The 21915-nt window shown below is 41.4% G+C and overlaps 3 protein-coding genes across 3 annotated transcripts; all 3 read right to left on the bottom strand.

The window, feature by feature from the left end:
* Positions 1-4090: 4090 nt before the first annotated feature.
* Positions 4091-7727, bottom strand: LOC124880195 (tripartite motif-containing protein 16-like). The gene has a single exon (XM_047385147.1). The coding sequence runs from the start codon at positions 7236-7238 to the stop codon at positions 5565-5567; it is 1674 nt and encodes a 557-aa protein (XP_047241103.1). The 5' UTR covers positions 7239-7727; the 3' UTR covers positions 4091-5564.
* A 3466-nt stretch (positions 7728-11193) lies between these two features.
* LOC124880146 (tripartite motif-containing protein 16-like) lies at positions 11194-21580 on the bottom strand. The gene is made up of 2 exons (XM_047385088.1): positions 21518-21580; positions 11194-14836 (listed from the first exon to the last, which is right to left on the bottom strand). Exon 2 carries the CDS (start codon positions 14339-14341, stop codon positions 12668-12670), a length of 1674 nt encoding a protein of 557 aa, XP_047241044.1. The 5' UTR covers positions 14342-14836; positions 21518-21580; the 3' UTR covers positions 11194-12667.
* LOC124880149 (tripartite motif-containing protein 16-like) lies at positions 18296-21443 on the bottom strand. Its single transcript, XM_047385090.1, has one exon. The coding sequence runs from the start codon at positions 21420-21422 to the stop codon at positions 19770-19772; it is 1653 nt and encodes a 550-aa protein (XP_047241046.1). The 5' UTR covers positions 21423-21443; the 3' UTR covers positions 18296-19769.
* Positions 21581-21915: the final 335 nt, after the last annotated feature.

The following is a 21915-nucleotide window of genomic DNA, read 5'->3' as shown; positions in this document are numbered from 1 at the left end:
ATAAAGAAGATCTTTAACCTCATGTTGTCTCTTATTGCTGCCTTTGATGTGGGCTGTCAGTGAGTCGAAATGTGATGATTTCTAGACTTGGTGTATAATATACTACAGTTTTTCAGTGTAGAGCAAATAGCTTTATCAATCCGTTTACTTTTGGCACATTAAGAGGCAGTTCTGCATGGTCATTATTAATGTTAGAAGATATATCTGAAAGATAATCTGCCTTTACCCTGACATAAAGCTAAGTACATTCATATATACAGGTCCTTCTCAAAAAATTAGCATATTGTGATAAAGTTCATTATTTTCCATAATGTCATGATGAAAATTTAACATTCATATATTTTAGATTCATTGCACACTAACTGAAATATTTCAGGTCTTTTATTGTCTTAATACGGATGATTTTGGCATACAGCTCATGAAAACCCAAAATTCCTATCTCACAAAATTAGCATATCATTAAAAGGGTCTCTAAACGAGCTATGAACCTAATCATCTGAATCAACGAGTTAACTCTAAACACCTGCAAAAGATTCCTGAGGCCTTTAAAACTCCCAGCCTGGTTCATCACTCAAAACCCCAATCATGGGTAAGACTGCCGACCTGACTGCTGTCCAGAAGGCCACTATTAACACCCTCAAGCAAGAGGGTAAGACACAGAAAGAAATTTCTGAACGAATAGGCTGTTCCCAGAGTGCTGTATCAAGGCACCTCAGTGGGAAGTCTGTGGGAAGGAAAAGGTGTAGCAAAAAACGCTGCACAATGAGAAGAGGTGACCGGACCCTGAGGAAGATTGTGGAGAAGGGCCGATTCCAGACCTTGGGGGACCTGCGGAAGCAGTGGACTGAGTCTGGAGTAGAAACATCCAGAGCCACCGTGTGCAGGAAATGGGCTACAGGTGCCGCATTCCCCAGTCCTGGGCTACAGAGAAGCAGCACTGGACTGTTGCTCAGTGGTCCAAAGTACTTTTTTCGGATGAAAGCAAATTCTGCATGTCTTTCGGAAATCAAGGTGCCAGAGTCTGGAGGAAGACTGGGGAGAAGGAAATGCCAAAATGCCAGAAGTCCAGTGTCAAGTACCCACAGTCAGTGATGGTCTGGGGTGCCGTGTCAGCTGCTGGTGTTGGTCCACTGTGTTTTATCAAGGGCAGGGTCAATGCAGCTAGCTATCAGGAGATTTTGGAGCACTTCATGCTTCCATCTGCTGAAAAGCTTTATGGAGATGAAGATTTCATTTTTCAGCACGACCTGGCACCTGCTCACAGTGCCAAAACCACTGGTAAATGGTTTACTGACCATGGTATCACTGTGCTCAATTGGCCTGCCAACTCTCCTGACCTGAACCCCATAGAGAATCTGTGGGACATTGTGAAGAGAACGTTGAGAGACTCAAGACCCAACACTCTGGATGAGCTAAAGGCCGCTATTGAAGCATCCTGGGTCTCCATAAGACCTCAGCAGTGCCACAGGCTGATTGCCTCCATGCCACGCCGCATTGAAGCAGTCATTTCTGCAAAAGGATTCCCGACCAAGTATTGAGTGCATAACTGTACATGATTATTTGAAGGTTGACGTTTTTTGTATTAAAAACACTTTTCTTTTATTGGTCGGATGAAATATGCTAATTTTGTGAGATAGGAATTTTGGGTTTTCATGAGCTGTATGCCAAAATCATCCGTATTAAGATAATAAAAGACCTGAAATATTTCAGTTAGTGTGCAATGAATCTAAAATATATGAATGTAAAATTTTCATCATGACATTATGGAAAATAATGAACTTTATCACAATATGCTAATTTTTTGAGAAGGACCTGTATATATATATATATATATATATGATTGTATGGGATATTGGTTTATTCTGGGGGAACACACCCCTGAGTGCTGGGTGCCAGTGCTGATGGTTCTTGTGCAGGAGATTATGTTCCTCAGCCTCACCTGCTGCTGCCAGTCCTTTAAGAAGCTGTTGATCCACTGACAGGTGGGGGCAGGGACCTTGAGTTGGGTGAGCTTCTGATGGTGTTAAAGGCCGAGCTGAAGTCCACAAACAGAATCCTGGCATTTGTTTGGTAGCTGGTGCTATTTGAATATTCTGGAATGAAATTAAGTCTAATTGTTATCAGAAAATCTCAAAACAGTTTTTAGACTTGCTGCACGGTGTGAACAGCAGCAGTCTGAGAGTCCATTTGAACCTGACCTCTGGGCGGTTCTGTCCATGGTGCTGGACAGTCAGTTTGATTTGTTAGTTGCTGTAGTTAGATGCTGCAGTAAAATAGTCTCCTAATTAAGCATGTCTGATCTATTTGCCTTTTTATCAAGACTGTGCCAGAACTGTCTGATAACAACTTGAATCATATCATTTTAGATGTATTCAAATATAGATTGTCTAATTGAATGAACAAGGGGCACTTTGTTGAAGCATGAGGTTATTGCTGTAGCTATAAAACAATGTATAGAATCACCGTAGCCTGATTGCAAGAAGGAACTGATGAGGAAAACCTGTCTTGATGGTAGTCACCTGACCACAGTCATGTGATTTTATGGTTGGCACACAATTAACAAAGAAAGAATACCATATAGATAAAAATGCACAAATACTGTCATGACACCATTATCAGCTGCATGTATGCTGGATAGAATCACTCCTAAAACATCCACTGTCACTAAGATCTCCTCATTCTGCAGTAAATAAAAGTTCAGTATTTTATACAACAGAGAGAAGAGAGGACATAAAAGAGATCTCAGCCTGGACAGCTGATGTGCTGAACAACAGTGGTCAGTAAATGCTGATTAGCAACAAAGGTGTTAAATAGCAGTATGCCGAAGTAAACAAGCATTGATTGGTGTAAACGTTGACCCATGTGACATGACAGTGTCACCCAATACATTTCTTAAAGGAAGTATCTGTTGATGTTTGTATGCTGTTTAGAAGCAGTGATGCATTCAATGCCACATTTTGGGCATCGACGTCTTATCTCTTTTTCATGTGTGTTGTTGTCTCTCTGTTTTTTTCCTTACACAAAATGGTCATAAATAGATCGAACTCGTGCCCTACTGGTACCACTGCTGGTGCATCCATTAAGCTATTACACTGAAAATAAAACTATTTGATGTTGTAGCCTTTCTGACCTAAAATTACTGATTTATGACCAGTTTTGTGCAATGTTCACTACTCCTTTGAACCTTTAGAATAAAAGCAGATATAACTTTTTATAACATTCTTAGACAAAAATGTTATCAAATAAAACTTTTACATAAGTTCGCAGTCTTAAATCAGAATCAGAATCTAAATCAGCTGTATTGCTAAGTTTGTGCACGCAACAAACAAGGAATTTGACTTTGGTATACTATGCTCTAATCAAGTTTATTTATTTATTTTTTTCACACATAAATGCATATAATAATGCTGCTTACACATCACTTTTAGTGCTAAATATCTATAAAACATAAGTTGAACACTTTCTTTCAGTTGAGATTTCCTGGAAACACTTGAAGTAGTGATGAACTCACAAGGTTTAGAGTTTAACATCTTTAAAGTGAATCTTTGAGAAAAGCTGTGCCTAACCATCAACAGAAGAAACTCATATTGGATTAGGCTGATCTGTTATTATATTCATTGTCATCATCACAGAAATTCATGTTATTTATGAACAGTATTAAATGTAAACAGTTGATGACCAAAACTGTCTCTGTGTGTACAGGAGTGCAATGCTTCGATCGTCGTCTGTTCATTTAATTGTGAAATCATCATTAGCTCTAAATTATTTATTTAATTAAATCAATGGTAAAGGTGGGCTCGCTTGAACCAGGTAGACCCATTTTTGTACAAGGCCCCCTCTCAGGATGGGTACGGGGGTCATTGGGCGCTGGGGTCAGAGCGGGGGGGGTCAGGGTCTGGGTTCAGCCAGTGGCTGCACTAACCTGGGCTGGTGCTGGGGCAGTCTGCCTGTCTCCATTCCGAAGGAAGGGGACCACCTCCCGGATCCGGGGGCTGGTTGCCCCTTTGGTTAGGCAGTACCTGGACCTGGGAGTATATAGTATGTATGGGGAGTGTGAATGAGTGTATGACGTCCATTGTTGTGTGTCTTTAGGTTAGGTGTGTGGGTGTGAGTGTTTTTATGTGTACGCATGAGGGGGGGAATGTGTGATTGTGATTGTGTGTGCCTGTTTTTGTGTCAGGTTGGGTCTTGGGCTGCTCCCTCTCCTGGATAAGTTTAGGCCCCCATCAAATGCAGGGCCTATTTCCTCCCAACCACACTCCCTCAGGGTCCAAGGCTGGATCTGCTCCAACGTAGATGCCAGTGTCTTGGGCTTGTCGCTGCAGCTCCCTGGGGCGTCTGCATTGTAGCTGCTGGGAGGTCCTCCTGGGTCTCTCCTCTGGTCTTCTCTGGGGGGGGGCTGCGGTAGTCCTGGTGGTGGTCCTTCCGGGGGGTTCCCGTGCTGTGAGAGGCCTTTGGATGTCTGTGGCTCAAATCTCCTCTGTGTCTGTCTTGGGTCCAGGGGCCAGGGGGGCAGGTCTGTGGCTCCTCACACACACTAGTTGCATATTTTTATGGAGAAACTTTCTATACACAAGTACCCACAGGTGTTTGGATTCAGGTGTTAACAGATACACGGATATTCTATATTGAGCCACAGTTACCACTAAATACATCTTGCATTCAATAGTACCATGCACTTTTCAATGCTGTTGTTATGTATGTGTTTCTGCAGGTGTAGAAGCAGTCTTCTAGGGTGCTATCTTGTATTCTCTTCACCCTTCTTTCTCTCCTCTATTCTTTTCTCCTTCTATCCTTCTATCCCTATTTCCTTTTCCGTTAGTCGTAATGCTTGGCACTCAGATAACAATTATGAGTGCCAGTCTACCGGACAGGACACAGTTAAAAAAAAAAATCAACGGCAATTAATGCTACAACAACCAATGAAATGTTTAAAATGTGGGAAATACCAAAAGAAAAACAATAGACATCATTCTGTCTAAATAATCAAGCGGAAGATACCAAAGTAAGCACAGTTTTGTTTACAAATATTTTTACAACCCAACAGAACAACAGAAATATTTGTATTTTGTATTACTCTATATAGCTTTAAAGAACTCAGCAGTCTCCTACCTCAACATCCAATAATGTTCTGCTCTTTTAAATTCATTTCTACAATCAGTTTGATCCAGAATCTGTTGAATAAAAATGATGACTGATGTCCTGATTGATGATGATCATGATAATTACAGTTTCCATCAGCTCATCTGTACATGGATTTGAACAACAACAACATTTGGTCTGACAAAGCAATAAATGTGAATGTAATTAGTTTAGGTAAATAAAACTCCTCCTGAGCAGTGATAGCCTCCATGGCTGAACAGAAACAGGAAGGGGCAGCACCCAAACAAACTCCAACATCAACAAAACAACAAACAAGATGACAAAGTAGCTCCATAAAGACAGTTGATCTCTGAGCAGTGAAGAAATGACACAACAATGAGCTCTCAGCAACAATGATGGAGACTAAAGAAACTGGAACTAAAATACACATTTTAACCAACTGGACCTCAGAACAGTTCTGATTATTTCATTTTAATGAACTCAGCAGAGTTTCCATCATCATAAAGCCAAACTCCAGCATGTAGAGGCTGAGTGAATGTGGTCTGGACTCTGTGGAGGAGAGTCATGGTTCTTGAGACGCTGTAGAAAGACAGAATACCTGCTCTGTGGTCCAGAAAAACTCCTATTCTGGAGGAAACTGGACCTGATACTGGGGTTTTAATGTTGTTGTGATAAAATGTGTAACTGTTTGTGTTACAGCATAATGACCAAGATTTGTCATTGGCCCCAAATAAACATTCCTTTGACCCTCCTGCTCTCCTGATGTTCTTGTATGAAACTGCTACAGCAACTCCTTCTCGTCTCCACTCCACGTCCCAGTAACAACGTCCAGTCAGACTCTCTCTACTCAGGGCCTGAAACCATCCAGTGAATCTGTCTGGATGATCAGGATAAAATTGCTGTTCTTCCATTAATATTACTTTTCTCTCCCCCTCAGCTAATAACATATTTCTATTTGCTGTGTTTGGATCCAGAGTGATTTCTGTTAAATATTTTAAGAATCCAGCCCTAGTCTTTGGTTCTGGTTCTGACAGTAAAACATCCACTTCAGTGACTGCCAGTGAGATATTTGTCCATTTGTCTCTCAGGATGTCCTGTAGTTTATCTCTGAGCTCTGACACAGCTGCTGTCACATCCTCAAAGTATCTCAGAGGACGAATATTGATGCTGGATGAGTGTGTAGACTCACTGAGTGCTGACAGTGAGGGGTAGTTGTGGAGAAACTGGTTGTGATCCTCTGTGTTTGAGAGCTGCTCCAGTTCAGCATCTTTCCTCTTCAGCTCAGTGATCTCCTGCTCCAGCTTCTTCTGAAGATCTTTGACTCGACTCACTTCTGTTTCCTGCTGAGATCTGATCTGCTGCTTCACATCAGAGCTTCTTTTCTGGATGAGACGGATCATCTCAGTGAAGATCTTCTCACTGTCCTCCACTGCTTTATCAGCAGAGACATTGATGGCCTCCACCTCCTGTTGAAGCAGCTTCAGATCTTTCTCTTGGTCCTGGATTCTCTGCTGGATTTGTTGTTGACTCACCTGGAGCTTCTTCTGCTTCTCAGTCATTTCTGCTGCAGCTGAGACTGTTTCATGACCTTTATGTTCATCCATAGTGCAGAGATAACAGATACACTGCTGATCAGTACGACAGAAGATCTTCATCACCTCATCATGACTAGAGCAGATGTTGTCCTGGAGCTTCTTGGAGGGGTTCACCAGCTTGTGTTTCTTTAGTCCAGGGACATCATAGTGAGGTTGGAGGTGATTCTGACAGTAAGAAATTAAACAGACCAGACAGGATCTGACAGCTTTCATCTTCCTTCCAGTGCAGACATCACAGGCCACATCTTCAGGTCCAGCATAGCAGTGATCAGCTGGAGCAGCTTGGAGTCCAGTCTTCTTCAGATCCTCCACTAACTCTGCTAACATGATGTTCTTCTCCAGGACAGGTCTCGGTATGAACTCTTTCCTGCACTGAGGACAGCTGTGGATTCTCCTCTGATCTTCTCCATCCCAGAAGATTTTAATACAGTTCCTACAGTAGCTGTGTCCACAGGGAATAGTCACTGGATCCTTCAGTAGATCCAAACAGATGGAACAGGATAATTTTGTTGAATCCATCTGATTTCCTCTCTGAGCCATTTCACTTCTCAACCACACAAATGTTTCTAATATCTATTGCTGCTGTAGATGTTTCCCACAAGAATCCAAACACCAGGTTGTTACTTACTGATCTGCAGCAGCTTGTGTGGTCAGCTCAGCGATCCTAAAGCTTTCAGATGTGTAAAACGGGAGGAACCAGGAAATGTAGCACCAGAGCTGAACTCTGTGTTGAGTAATAAGGAGGAGCTTAACGGCAGTTGATGTTGGGTGGAGCAGAAGATCTCCAAAGGTATTAGACTGCTGCATTTCTTACTTTACTTCCAGTATTTTAAACATTTGTAGTTCAAACACAATTTTACCATATTCAGTGGAATTATTATGTCTAGGAGAGAGACAGGATTAACCATTGAAAGACAGGGCCAAGTGTATCATCTGTAAAAGGAGAACATTAAGTTGTTGGTAGCAGCAGTTCGCCCAATGCCCCCTGTCAGGACGGTGCCACAGCTAAACACTGATCCAGGCCTGGTGTACCTTCTAGGAAGAGAAAAAACAGAGAGAGAACATAAAATCAAAAGCTGAAACCGCAGCAAAAACATAAAACTGGAGAGTAGTAGGAGCAGAGAGAGTGAAAGTGGTCATTATGTCCCCAGGCAGGCTAAGCACTATTTGGGCTGTAGTTCATGTTGGGGATTTATTTACATTAATCTCACTTAATTCTACTGGTCTAGTGATGACAATTTAATTTTATGGGTTCCATATACTTATAAGTCACACATTTTCATCTGAAAGGAACATTTTACTTTCAGTCGAAGTGAAACAATTAAGTGTTTGCAGCTTTAGTATCCTACATCTGACGTCATGACATGACCACCCTCGCCCGAGGCAAGCCCAGAGACATGGGTCTCTGCAGACTAAAAGTGGGCGTTTCTCAACCTGTAGGCGTTCTGTGATCACCAACAATGATTGGTTGGCTTTATGTCCTCTGTTTTTCACGGAGGTATAAATACACAGAGCTAACCTGTATAAAGTTGTACGGAGAAGCGCAGGATGAAGGCAACGCAATTATCAGTCATTAAGTTCATTTTCAAAATGATATTTTTAATGTTGTCAGTTTGTATTATGAAGCCTACATGTACACATTTGTAGGTAAAAAAAAGTACAGGTTTAAGATTTAAGTGAAGAAAGGTGATCTATCGTACTTATGTTTCAAACGTGATCGTAGCGGGGTACTGCAGCCACTTCTGCGCCTTGGATGCAGGGTTACTTTCCCAGATTTCCTCCATCACATGAAGTAACACCCTAATGATACTATGTTGTTGTTGTTAATAATAGATGCTATGAAGACTTTTAAGATATGTGGGACAGAATGTCTTCAAAAGTTCAGTACTTAAGAAGTACACCACCACCAAGTGATGCCTGCACATTTTTTTTTGGTGTAAAATAAAGAAGATCTTTAACCTCATGTTGTCTCTTATTGCTGCCTTTGATGTGGGCTGTCAGTGAGTCTAAATGTGATGATTTCTAGACTTGGTGTATAATATACTACAGTTTTTCAGTGTAGAGCAAATAGCTTTATCAATCCGTTTACTTTTGGCACATTAAGAGGCAGTTCTGCATGGTCATTATTAATGTTAGAAGATATATCTGAAAGATAATCTGCCTTTACCCTGACATAAAGCTAAGTACATTCATATATATATATATATATATATATATATATATATATATATATATATATATATGATTGTATGGGATATTGGTTTATTCTGGGGGAACACACCCCTGAGTGCTGGGTGCCAGTGCTGATGGTTCTTGTGCAGGAGATTATGTTCCTCAGCCTCACCTGCTGCTGCCAGTCCTTTAAGAAGCTGTTGATCCACTGACAGGTGGGGGCAGGGACCTTGAGTTGGGTGAGCTTCTGATGGTGTTAAAGGCCGAGCTGAAGTCCACAAACAGAATCCTGGCATTTGTTTGGTAGCTGGTGCTATTTGAATATTCTGGAATGAAATTAAGTCTAATTGTTATCAGAAAATCTCAAAACAGTTTTTAGACTTGCTGCACGGTGTGAACAGCAGCAGTCTGAGAGTCCATTTGAACCTGACCTCTGGGCGGTTCTGTCCATGGTGCTGGACAGTCAGTTTGATTTGTTAGTTGCTGTAGTTAGATGCTGCAGTAAAATAGTCTCCTAATTAAGCATGTCTGATCTATTTGCCTTTTTATCAAGACTGTGCCAGAACTGTCTGATAACAACTTGAATCATATCATTTTAGATGTATTCAAATATAGATTGTCTAATTGAATGAACAAGGGGCACTTTGTTGAAGCATGAGGTTATTGCTGTAGCTATAAAACAATGTATAGAATCACCGTAGCCTGATTGCAAGAAGGAACTGATGAGGAAAACCTGTCTTGATGGTAGTCACCTGACCACAGTCATGTGATTTTATGGTTGGCACACAATTAACAAAGAAAGAATACCATATAGATAAAAATGCACAAATACTGTCATGACACCATTATCAGCTGCATGTATGCTGGATAGAATCACTCCTAAAACATCCACTGTCACTAAGATCTCCTCATTCTGCAGTAAATAAAAGTTCAGTATTTTATACAACAGAGAGAAGAGAGGACATAAAAGAGATCTCAGCCTGGACAGCTGATGTGCTGAACAACAGTGGTCAGTAAATGCTGATTAGCAACAAAGGTGTTAAATAGCAGTATGCCGAAGTAAACAAGCATTGATTGGTGTAAACGTTGACCCATGTGACATGACAGTGTCACCCAATACATTTCTTAAAGGAAGTATCTGTTGATGTTTGTATGCTGTTTAGAAGCAGTGATGCATTCAATGCCACATTTTGGGCATCGACGTCTTATCTCTTTTTCATGTGTGTTGTTGTCTCTCTGTTTTTTTCCTTACACAAAATGGTCATAAATAGATCGAACTCGTGCCCTACTGGTACCACTGCTGGTGCATCCATTAAGCTATTACACTGAAAATAAAACTATTTGATGTTGTAGCCTTTCTGACCTAAAATTACTGATTTATGACCAGTTTTGTGCAATGTTCACTACTCCTTTGAACCTTTAGAATAAAAGCAGATATAACTTTTTATAACATTCTTAGACAAAAATGTTATCAAATAAAACTTTTACATAAGTTCGCAGTCTTAAATCAGAATCAGAATCTAAATCAGCTGTATTGCTAAGTTTGTGCACGCAACAAACAAGGAATTTGACTTTGGTATACTATGCTCTAATCAAGTTTATTTATTTATTTTTTTCACACATAAATGCATATAATAATGCTGCTTACACATCACTTTTAGTGCTAAATATCTATAAAACATAAGTTGAACACTTTCTTTCAGTTGAGATTTCCTGGAAACACTTGAAGTAGTGATGAACTCACAAGGTTTAGAGTTTAACATCTTTAAAGTGAATCTTTGAGAAAAGCTGTGCCTAACCATCAACAGAAGAAACTCATATTGGATTAGGCTGATCTGTTATTATATTCATTGTCATCATCACAGAAATTCATGTTATTTATGAACAGTATTAAATGTAAACAGTTGATGACCAAAACTGTCTCTGTGTGTACAGGAGTGCAATGCTTCGATCGTCGTCTGTTCATTTAATTGTGAAATCATCATTAGCTCTAAATTATTTATTTAATTAAATCAATGGTAAAGGTGGGCTCGCTTGAACCAGGTAGACCCATTTTTGTACAAGGCCCCCTCTCAGGATGGGTACGGGGGTCATTGGGCGCTGGGGTCAGAGCGGGGGGGGTCAGGGTCTGGGTTCAGCCAGTGGCTGCACTAACCTGGGCTGGTGCTGGGGCAGTCTGCCTGTCTCCATTCCGAAGGAAGGGGACCACCTCCCGGATCCGGGGGCTGGTTGCCCCTTTGGTTAGGCAGTACCTGGACCTGGGAGTATATAGTATGTATGGGGAGTGTGAATGAGTGTATGACGTCCATTGTTGTGTGTCTTTAGGTTAGGTGTGTGGGTGTGAGTGTTTTTATGTGTACGCATGAGGGGGGGAATGTGTGATTGTGATTGTGTGTGCCTGTTTTTGTGTCAGGTTGGGTCTTGGGCTGCTCCCTCTCCTGGATAAGTTTAGGCCCCCATCAAATGCAGGGCCTATTTCCTCCCAACCACACTCCCTCAGGGTCCAAGGCTGGATCTGCTCCAACGTAGATGCCAGTGTCTTGGGCTTGTCGCTGCAGCTCCCTGGGGCGTCTGCATTGTAGCTGCTGGGAGGTCCTCCTGGGTCTCTCCTCTGGTCTTCTCTGGGGGGGGGCTGCGGTAGTCCTGGTGGTGGTCCTTCCGGGGGGTTCCCGTGCTGTGAGAGGCCTTTGGATGTCTGTGGCTCAAATCTCCTCTGTGTCTGTCTTGGGTCCAGGGGCCAGGGGGGCAGGTCTGTGGCTCCTCACACACACTAGTTGCATATTTTTATGGAGAAACTTTCTATACACAAGTACCCACAGGTGTTTGGATTCAGGTGTTAACAGATACACGGATATTCTATATTGAGCCACAGTTACCACTAAATACATCTTGCATTCAATAGTACCATGCACTTTTCAATGCTGTTGTTATGTATGTGTTTCTGCAGGTGTAGAAGCAGTCTTCTAGGGTGCTATCTTGTATTCTCTTCACCCTTCTTTCTCTCCTCTATTCTTTTCTCCTTCTATCCTTCTATCCCTATTTCCTTTTCCGTTAGTCGTAATGCTTGGCACTCAGATAACAATTATGAGTGCCAGTCTACCGGACAGGACACAGTTAAAAAAAAAAATCAACGGCAATTAATGCTACAACAACCAATGAAATGTTTAAAATGTGGGAAATACCAAAAGAAAAACAATAGACATCATTCTGTCTAAATAATCAAGCGGAAGATACCAAAGTAAGCACAGTTTTGTTTACAAATATTTTTACAACCCAACAGAACAACAGAAATATTTGTATTTTGTATTACTCTATATAGCTTTAAAGAACTCAGCAGTCTCCTACCTCAACATCCAATAATGTTCTGCTCTTTTAAATTCATTTCTACAATCAGTTTGATCCAGAATCTGTTGAATAAAAATGATGACTGATGTCCTGATTGATGATGATCATGATAATTACAGTTTCCATCAGCTCATCTGTACATGGATTTGAACAACAACAACATTTGGTCTGACAAAGCAATAAATGTGAATGTAATTAGTTTAGGTAAATAAAACTCCTCCTGAGCAGTGATAGCCTCCATGGCTGAACAGAAACAGGAAGGGGCAGCACCCAAACAAACTCCAACATCAACAAAACAACAAACAAGATGACAAAGTAGCTCCATAAAGACAGTTGATCTCTGAGCAGTGAAGAAATGACACAACAATGAGCTCTCAGCAACAATGATGGAGACTAAAGAAACTGGAACTAAAATACACATTTTAACCAACTGGACCTCAGAACAGTTCTGATTATTTCATTTTAATGAACTCAGCAGAGTTTCCATCATCATAAAGCCAAACTCCAGCATGTAGAGGCTGAGTGAATGTGGTCTGGACTCTGTGGAGGAGAGTCATGGTTCTTGAGACGCTGTAGAAAGACAGAATACCTGCTCTGTGGTCCAGAAAAACTCCTATTCTGGAGGAAACTGGACCTGATACTGGGGTTTTAATGTTGTTGTGATAAAATGTGTAACTGTTTGTGTTACAGCATAATGACCAAGATTTGTCATTGGCCCCAAATAAACATTCCTTTGACCCTCCTGCTCTCCTGATGTTCTTGTATGAAACTGCTACAGCAACTCCTTCTCGTCTCCACTCCACGTCCCAGTAACAACGTCCAGTCAGACTCTCTCTACTCAGGGCCTGAAACCATCCAGTGAATCTGTCTGGATGATCAGGATAAAATTGCTGTTCTTCCATTAATATTACTTTTCTCTCCCCCTCAGCTAATAACATATTTCTATTTGCTGTGTTTGGATCCAGAGTGATTTCTGTTAAATATTTTAAGAATCCAGCCCTAGTCTTTGGTTCTGGTTCTGACAGTAAAACATCCACTTCAGTGACTGCCAGTGAGATATTTGTCCATTTGTCTCTCAGGATGTCCTGTAGTTTATCTCTGAGCTCTGACACAGCTGCTGTCACATCCTCAAAGTATCTCAGAGGACGAATATTGATGCTGGATGAGTGTGTAGACTCACTGAGTGCTGACAGTGAGGGGTAGTTGTGGAGAAACTGGTTGTGATCCTCTGTGTTTGAGAGCTGCTCCAGTTCAGCATCTTTCCTCTTCAGCTCAGTGATCTCCTGCTCCAGCTTCTTCTGAAGATCTTTGACTCGACTCACTTCTGTTTCCTGCTGAGATCTGATCTGCTGCTTCACATCAGAGCTTCTTTTCTGGATGAGACGGATCATCTCAGTGAAGATCTTCTCACTGTCCTCCACTGCTTTATCAGCAGAGACATTGATGGCCTCCACCTCCTGTTGAAGCAGCTTCAGATCTTTCTCTTGGTCCTGGATTCTCTGCTGGATTTGTTGTTGACTCACCTGGAGCTTCTTCTGCTTCTCAGTCATTTCTGCTGCAGCTGAGACTGTTTCATGACCTTTATGTTCATCCATAGTGCAGAGATAACAGATACACTGCTGATCAGTACGACAGAAGATCTTCATCACCTCATCATGACTAGAGCAGATGTTGTCCTGGAGCTTCTTGGAGGGGTTCACCAGCTTGTGTTTCTTTAGTCCAGGGACATCATAGTGAGGTTGGAGGTGATTCTGACAGTAAGAAATTAAACAGACCAGACAGGATCTGACAGCTTTCATCTTCCTTCCAGTGCAGACATCACAGGCCACATCTTCAGGTCCAGCATAGCAGTGATCAGCTGGAGCAGCTTGGAGTCCAGTCTTCTTCAGATCCTCCACTAACTCTGCTAACATGATGTTCTTCTCCAGGACAGGTCTCGGTATGAACTCTTTCCTGCACTGAGGACAGCTGTGGATTCTCCTCTGATCTTCTCCATCCCAGAAGATTTTAATACAGTTCCTACAGTAGCTGTGTCCACAGGGAATAGTCACTGGATCCTTCAGTAGATCCAAACAGATGGAACAGGATAATTTTGTTGAATCCATCTGATTTCCTCTCTGAGCCATTTCACTTCTCAACCACACAAATGTTTCTAATATCTATTGCTGCTGTAGATGTTTCCCACAAGAATCCAAACACCAGGTTGTTACTTACTGATCTGCAGCAGCTTGTGTGGTCAGCTCAGCGATCCTAAAGCTTTCAGATGTGTAAAACGGGAGGAACCAGGAAATGTAGCACCAGAGCTGAACTCTGTGTTGAGTAATAAGGAGGAGCTTAACGGCAGTTGATGTTGGGTGGAGCAGAAGATCTCCAAAGGTATTAGACTGCTGCATTTCTTACTTTACTTCCAGTATTTTAAACATTTGTAGTTCAAACACAATTTTACCATATTCAGTGGAATTATTATGTCTAGGAGAGAGACAGGATTAACCATTGAAAGACAGGGCCAAGTGTATCATCTGTAAAAGGAGAACATTAAGTTGTTGGTAGCAGCAGTTCGCCCAATGCCCCCTGTCAGGACGGTGCCACAGCTAAACACTGATCCAGGCCTGGTGTACCTTCTAGGAAGAGAAAAAACAGAGAGAGAACATAAAATCAAAAGCTGAAACCGCAGCAAAAACATAAAACTGGAGAGTAGTAGGAGCAGAGAGAGTGAAAGTGGTCATTATGTCCCCAGGCAGGCTAAGCACTATTTGGGCTGTAGTTCATGTTGGGGATTTATTTACATTAATCTCACTTAATTCTACTGGTCTAGTGATGACAATTTAATTTTATGGGTTCCATATACTTATAAGTCACACATTTTCATCTGAAAGGAACATTTTACTTTCAGTCGAAGTGAAACAATTAAGTGTTTGCAGCTTTAGTATCCTACATCTGACGTCATGACATGACCACCCTCGCCCGAGGCAAGCCCAGAGACATGGGTCTCTGCAGACTAAAAGTGGGCGTTTCTCAACCTGTAGGCGTTCTGTGATCACCAACAATGATTGGTTGGCTTTATGTCCTCTGTTTTTCACGGAGGTATAAATACACAGAGCTAACCTGTATAAAGTTGTACGGAGAAGCGCAGGATGAAGGCAACGCAATTATCAGTCATTAAGTTCATTTTCAAAATGATATTTTTAATGTTGTCAGTTTGTATTATGAAGCCTACATGTACACATTTGTAGGTAAAAAAAGTACAGGTTTAAGATTTAAGTGAAGAAAGGTGATCTATCGTACTTATGTTTCAAACGTGATCGTAGCGGGGTACTGCAGCCACTTCTGCGCCTTGGATGCAGGGTTACTTTCCCAGATTTCCTCCATCACATGAAGTAACACCCTAATGATACTATGTTGTTGTTGTTAATAATAGATGCTATGAAGACTTTTAAGATATGTGGGACAGAATGTCTTCAAAAGTTCAGTACTTAAGAAGTACACCACCACCAAGTGATGCCTGCACATTTTTTTTTGGTGTAAAATAAAGAAGATCTTTAACCTCATGTTGTCTCTTATTGCTGCCTTTGATGTGGGCTGTCAGTGAGTCTAAATGTGATGATTTCTAGACTTGGTGTATAATATACTACAGTTTTTCAGTGTAGAGCAAATAGCTTTATCAATCCGTTTACTTTTGGCACATTAAGAGGCAGTTCTGCATGGTCATTATTAATGTTAGAAGATATATCTGAAAGATAATCTGCCTTTACCCTGACATAAAGCTAAGTACATTCATATATATATATATATATATATATATATATATATATATATATATATATATATGATTGTATGGGATATTGGTTTATTCTGGGGGAACACACCCCTGAGTGCTGGGTGCCAGTGCTGATGGTTCTTGTGCAGGAGATTATGTTCCTCAGCCTCACCTGCTGCTGCCAGTCCTTTAAGAAGCTGTTGATCCACTGACAGGTGGGGGCAGGGACCTTGAGTTGGGTGAGCTTCTGATGGTGTTAAAGGCCGAGCTGAAGTCCACAAACAGAATCCTGGCATTTGTTTGGTAGCTGGTGCTATTTGAATATTCTGGAATGAAATTAAGTCTAATTGTTATCAGAAAATCTCAAAACAGTTTTTAGACTTGCTGCACGGTGTGAACAGCAGCAGTCTGAGAGTCCATTTGAACCTGACCTCTGGGCGGTTCTGTCCATGGTGCTGGACAGTCAGTTTGATTTGTTAGTTGCTGTAGTTAGATGCTGCAGTAAAATAGTCTCCTAATTAAGCAAGTCTGATCTATTTGCCTTTTTATCAAGACTGTGCCAGAACTGTCTGATAACAACTTGAATCATATCATTTTAGATGTATTCAAATATAGATCGTCTAATTGAATGAACAAGGGGCACTTTGTTGAAGCATGAGGTTATTGCTGTAGCTATAAAACAATGTATAGAATCACCGTAGCCTGATTGCAAGAAGGAACTGATGAGGAAAACCTGTCTTGATGGTAGTCACCTGACCACAGTCATGTGATTTTATGGTTGGCACACAATTAACAAAGAAAGAATACCATATAGATAAAAATGCACAAATACTGTCATGACACCATTATCAGCTGCATGTATGCTGGATAGAATCACTCCTAAAACATCCACTGTCACTAAGATCTCCTCATTCTGCAGTAAATAAAAGTTCAGTATTTTATACAACAGAGAGAAGAGAGGACATAAAAGAGATCTCAGCCTGGACAGCTGATGTGCTGAACAACAGTGGTCAGTAAATGCTGATTAGCAACAAAGGTGTTAAATAGCAGTATGCCGAAGTAAACAAGCATTGATTGGTGTAAACGTTGACCCATGTGACATGACAGTGTCACCCAATACATTTCTTAAAGGAAGTATCTGTTGATGTTTGTATGCTGTTTAGAAGCAGTGATGCATTCAATGCCACATTTTGGGCATCGACGTCTTATCTCTTTTTCATGTGTGTTGTTGTCTCTCTGTTTTTTTCCTTACACAAAATGGTCATAAATAGATCGAACTCGTGCCCTACTGGTACCACTGCTGGTGCATCCATTAAGCTATTACACTGAAAATAAAACTATTTGATGTTGTAGCCTTTCTGACCTAAAATTACTGATTTATGACCAGTTTTGTGCAATGTTCACTACTCCTTTGAACCTTTAGAATAAAAGCAGATATAACTTTTTATAACATTCTTAGACAAAAATGTCATCAAATAAAACTTTTACATAAGTTCGCAGTCTTAAATCAGAATCAGAATCTAAATCAGCTGTATTGCTAAGTTTGTGCACGCAACAAACAAGGAATTTGACTTTGGTATACTATGCTCTAATCAAGTTTATTTATTTATTTTTTTCACACATAAATGCATATAATAATGCTGCTTACACATCACTTTTAGTGCTAAATATCTATAAAACATAAGTTGAACACTTTCTTTCAGTTGAGATTTCCTGGAAACACTTGAAGTAGTGATGAACTCACAAGGTTTAGAGTTTAACATCTTTAAAGTGAATCTTTGAGAAAAGCTGTGCCTAACCATCAACAGAAGAAACTCATATTGGATTAGGCTGATCTGTTATTATATTCATTGTCATCATCACAGAAATTCATGTTATTTATGAACAGTATTAAATGTAAACAGTTGATGACCAAAACTGTCTCTGTGTGTACAGGAGTGCAATGCTTCGATCGTCGTCTGTTCATTTAATTGTGAAATCATCATTAGCTCTAAATTATTTATTTAATTAAATCAATGGTAAAGGTGGGCTCGCTTGAACCAGGTAGACCCATTTTTGTACAAGGCCCCCTCTCAGGATGGGTACGGGGGTCATTGGGCGCTGGGGTCAGAGCGGGGGGGGTCAGGGTCTGGGTTCAGCCAGTGGCTGCACTAACCTGGGCTGGTGCTGGGGCAGTCTGCCTGTCTCCATTCCGAAGGAAGGGGACCACCTCCCGGATCCGGGGGCTGGTTGCCCCTTTGGTTAGGCAGTACCTGGACCTGGGAGTATATAGTATGTATGGGGAGTGTGAATGAGTGTATGACGTCCATTGTTGTGTGTCTTTAGGTTAGGTGTGTGGGTGTGAGTGTTTTTATGTGTACGCATGAGGGGGGGAATGTGTGATTGTGATTGTGTGTGCCTGTTTTTGTGTCAGGTTGGGTCTTGGGCTGCTCCCTCTCCTGGATAAGTTTAGGCCCCCATCAAATGCAGGGCCTATTTCCTCCCAACCACACTCCCTCAGGGTCCAAGGCTGGATCTGCTCCAACGTAGATGCCAGTGTCTTGGGCTTGTCGCTGCAGCTCCCTGGGGCGTCTGCATTGTAGCTGCTGGGAGGTCCTCCTGGGTCTCTCCTCTGGTCTTCTCTGGGGGGGGGCTGCGGTAGTCCTGGTGGTGGTCCTTCCGGGGGGTTCCCGTGCTGTGAGAGGCCTTTGGATGTCTGTGGCTCAAATCTCCTCTGTGTCTGTCTTGGGTCCAGGGGCCAGGGGGGCAGGTCTGTGGCTCCTCACACACACTAGTTGCATATTTTTATGGAGAAACTTTCTATACACAAGTACCCACAGGTGTTTGGATTCAGGTGTTAACAGATACACGGATATTCTATATTGAGCCACAGTTACCACTAAATACATCTTGCATTCAATAGTACCATGCACTTTTCAATGCTGTTGTTATGTATGTGTTTCTGCAGGTGTAGAAGCAGTCTTCTAGGGTGCTATCTTGTATTCTCTTCACCCTTCTTTCTCTCCTCTATTCTTTTCTCCTTCTATCCTTCTATCCCTATTTCCTTTTCCGTTAGTCGTAATGCTTGGCACTCAGATAACAATTATGAGTGCCAGTCTACCGGACAGGACACAGTTAAAAAAAAAAATCAACGGCAATTAATGCTACAACAACCAATGAAATGTTTAAAATGTGGGAAATACCAAAAGAAAAACAATAGACATCATTCTGTCTAAATAATCAAGCGGAAGATACCAAAGTAAGCACAGTTTTGTTTACAAATATTTTTACAACCCAACAGAACAACAGAAATATTTGTATTTTGTATTACTCTATATAGCTTTAAAGAACTCAGCAGTCTCCTACCTCAACATCCAATAATGTTCTGCTCTTTTAAATTCATTTCTACAATCAGTTTGATCCAGAATCTGTTGAATAAAAATGATGACTGATGTCCTGATTGATGATGATCATGATAATTACAGTTTCCATCAGCTCATCTGTACATGGATTTGAACAACAACAACATTTGGTCTGACAAAGCAATAAATGTGAATGTAATTAGTTTAGGTAAATAAAACTCCTCCTGAGCAGTGATAGCCTCCATGGCTGAACAGAAACAGGAAGGGGCAGCACCCAAACAAACTCCAACATCAACAAAACAACAAACAAGATGACAAAGTAGCTCCATAAAGACAGCTGATCTCTGAGCAGTGAAGAAATGACACAACAATGAGCTCTCAGCAACAATGATGGAGACTAAAGAAACTGGAACTAAAATACACATTTTAACCAACTGGACCTCAGAACAGTTCTGATTATTTCATTTTAATGAACTCAGCAGAGTTTCCATCATCATAAAGCCAAACTCCAGCATGTAGAGGCTGAGTGAATGTGGTCTGGACTCTGTGGAGGAGAGTCATGGTTCTTGAGACGCTGTAGAAAGACAGAATACCTGCTCTGTGGTCCAGAAAAACTCCTATTCTGGAGGAAACTGGACCTGATACTGGGGTTTTAATGTTGTTGTGATAAAATGTGTAACTGTTTGTGTTACAGCATAATGACCAAGATTTGTCATTGGCCCCAAATAAACATTCCTTTGACCCTCCTGCTCTCCTGATGTTCTTGTATGAAACTGCTACAGCAACTCCTTCTCGTCTCCACTCCACGTCCCAGTAACAAAGTCCAGTCAGACTCTCTCTACTCAGGGCCTGAAACCATCCAGTGAATCTGTCTGGATGATCAGGATAAAATTGCTGTTCTTCCATTAATATTACTTTTCTCTCCCCCTCAGCTAATAACATATTTCTATTTGCTGTGTTTGGATCCAGAGTGATTTCTGTTAAATATTTTAAGAATCCAGCCCTAGTCTTTGGTTCTGTTTGTGGTAGTAAAACATCCACTTCAGTGACTCTCAGTGAGATGTTTGTCCATGTGTCTCTCAGGATGTCCTGTAGTTTATCTCTGAGCTCTGACACAGCTGCTGTCACATCCTCAAAGTATCTCAGAGGACGAATATTGATGCTGGATGAGTGTGTAGACTCACTGAGTGCTGACAGTGAGGGGTAGTTGTGGAGAAACTGGTTGTGATCCTCTGTGTTTGAGAGCTGCTTCAGTTCAGCATCTTTCCTCTTCAGCTCAGTGATCTCCTGCTCCAGCTTCTTCTGAAGATCTTTGACTCGACTCACTTCTGTTTCCTGCTGAGATCTGATCTGCTGCTTCACATCAGAGCTTATTTTCTGGATGAAATGGATCATCTCAGTGAAGATCTTCTCACTGTCCTCCACTGCTTTATCAGCAGAGACATTGATGGCCTCCACCTCCTGTTGAAGCAGCTTCAGATCTTTCTCTTGGTCCTGGATTCTCTGCTGGATTTGTTGTTGACTCACCTGGAGCTTCTTCTGCTTCTCAGTCCTTTCTGCTGCAGCTGAGACTGTTTCATGACCTTTATGTTCATCCATAGTGCAGAGATAACAGATACACTGCTGATCAGTACGACAGAAGATCTTCATCACCTCATCATGACTAGAGCAGATGTTGTCCTGGAGCTTCTTGGAGGGGTTCACCAGCTTGTGTTTCTTTAGTCCAGGGACATCATAGTGAGGTTGGAGGTGATTCTCACAGTAAGAAATTAAACAGACCAGACAGGATCTGACAGCTTTCATCTTCCTCCCAGTGCAGACATCACAGGCCACATCTTCAGGTCCAGCATAGCAGTGATCAGCTGGAGCAGCTTGGAGTCCAGCCTTCTTCAGATCCTCCACCAAGTCTGCAAACATGATGTTCTTCTGCAGGACAGGTCTCGGTATGAACTCTTTCCTGCACTGAGGACAGCTGTAGATTCTCCTCTGATCTTCTTCATCCCAGTGGGTTTTAATACAGTTCATACAGTAGCTGTGTCCACAGGGAATAGTCACTGGATCCTTCAGGAGATCCAAACAGATGGAACAAGATAATTTTGTTGAATCCATCTGGTTTCCTGTCTGAGCCACTTCACTTCTCAAAAACACTGAATGTCTCAAGTTTCTATTCCTCCTAAAGACGTGTTCCACAAAAAGTTACTTACTGATCTGCAGCAGCTTGTGTGGTCAGCACAGTGATCCTAAAGCTTTAAAACGTTTGTAAAGAGGGGAACCAGGAAATGTAGCAGCAGAGCTGAACTCTGTGTTAAATAGAAGGGAGGAGCTTCACAGCAGTTGATGTTGGGAGGAGCAGAAGATCTCCAAAGGTATTGGACAGCTGCTGCATTCCAGCATTTTAAACGTTGATAGTTCAGACACTGACTTTGGCATAAATTTTAACACATTTAGTGGGAATATTTATATTTTATACTGTAATGTAGGGGTCATGCGGTATAAGCAATGCTAATATAATTACATTTTTGTCAGTAAAGTTACCAACACTGATGTTGATAATAATGATGATGATGATGTTTGGGCTTATTTTGCAGCCACGAGCCTGAGA

The sequence above is a fragment of the Girardinichthys multiradiatus genome, chromosome 14 (assembly GCF_021462225.1).
Source record: "Girardinichthys multiradiatus isolate DD_20200921_A chromosome 14, DD_fGirMul_XY1, whole genome shotgun sequence".
NCBI lineage: Eukaryota > Metazoa > Chordata > Actinopteri > Cyprinodontiformes > Goodeidae > Girardinichthys > Girardinichthys multiradiatus.
The sequence above is the reverse complement of the archived record's forward strand: the minus strand, read 5'-3'. Positions and strand labels throughout refer to the sequence as shown.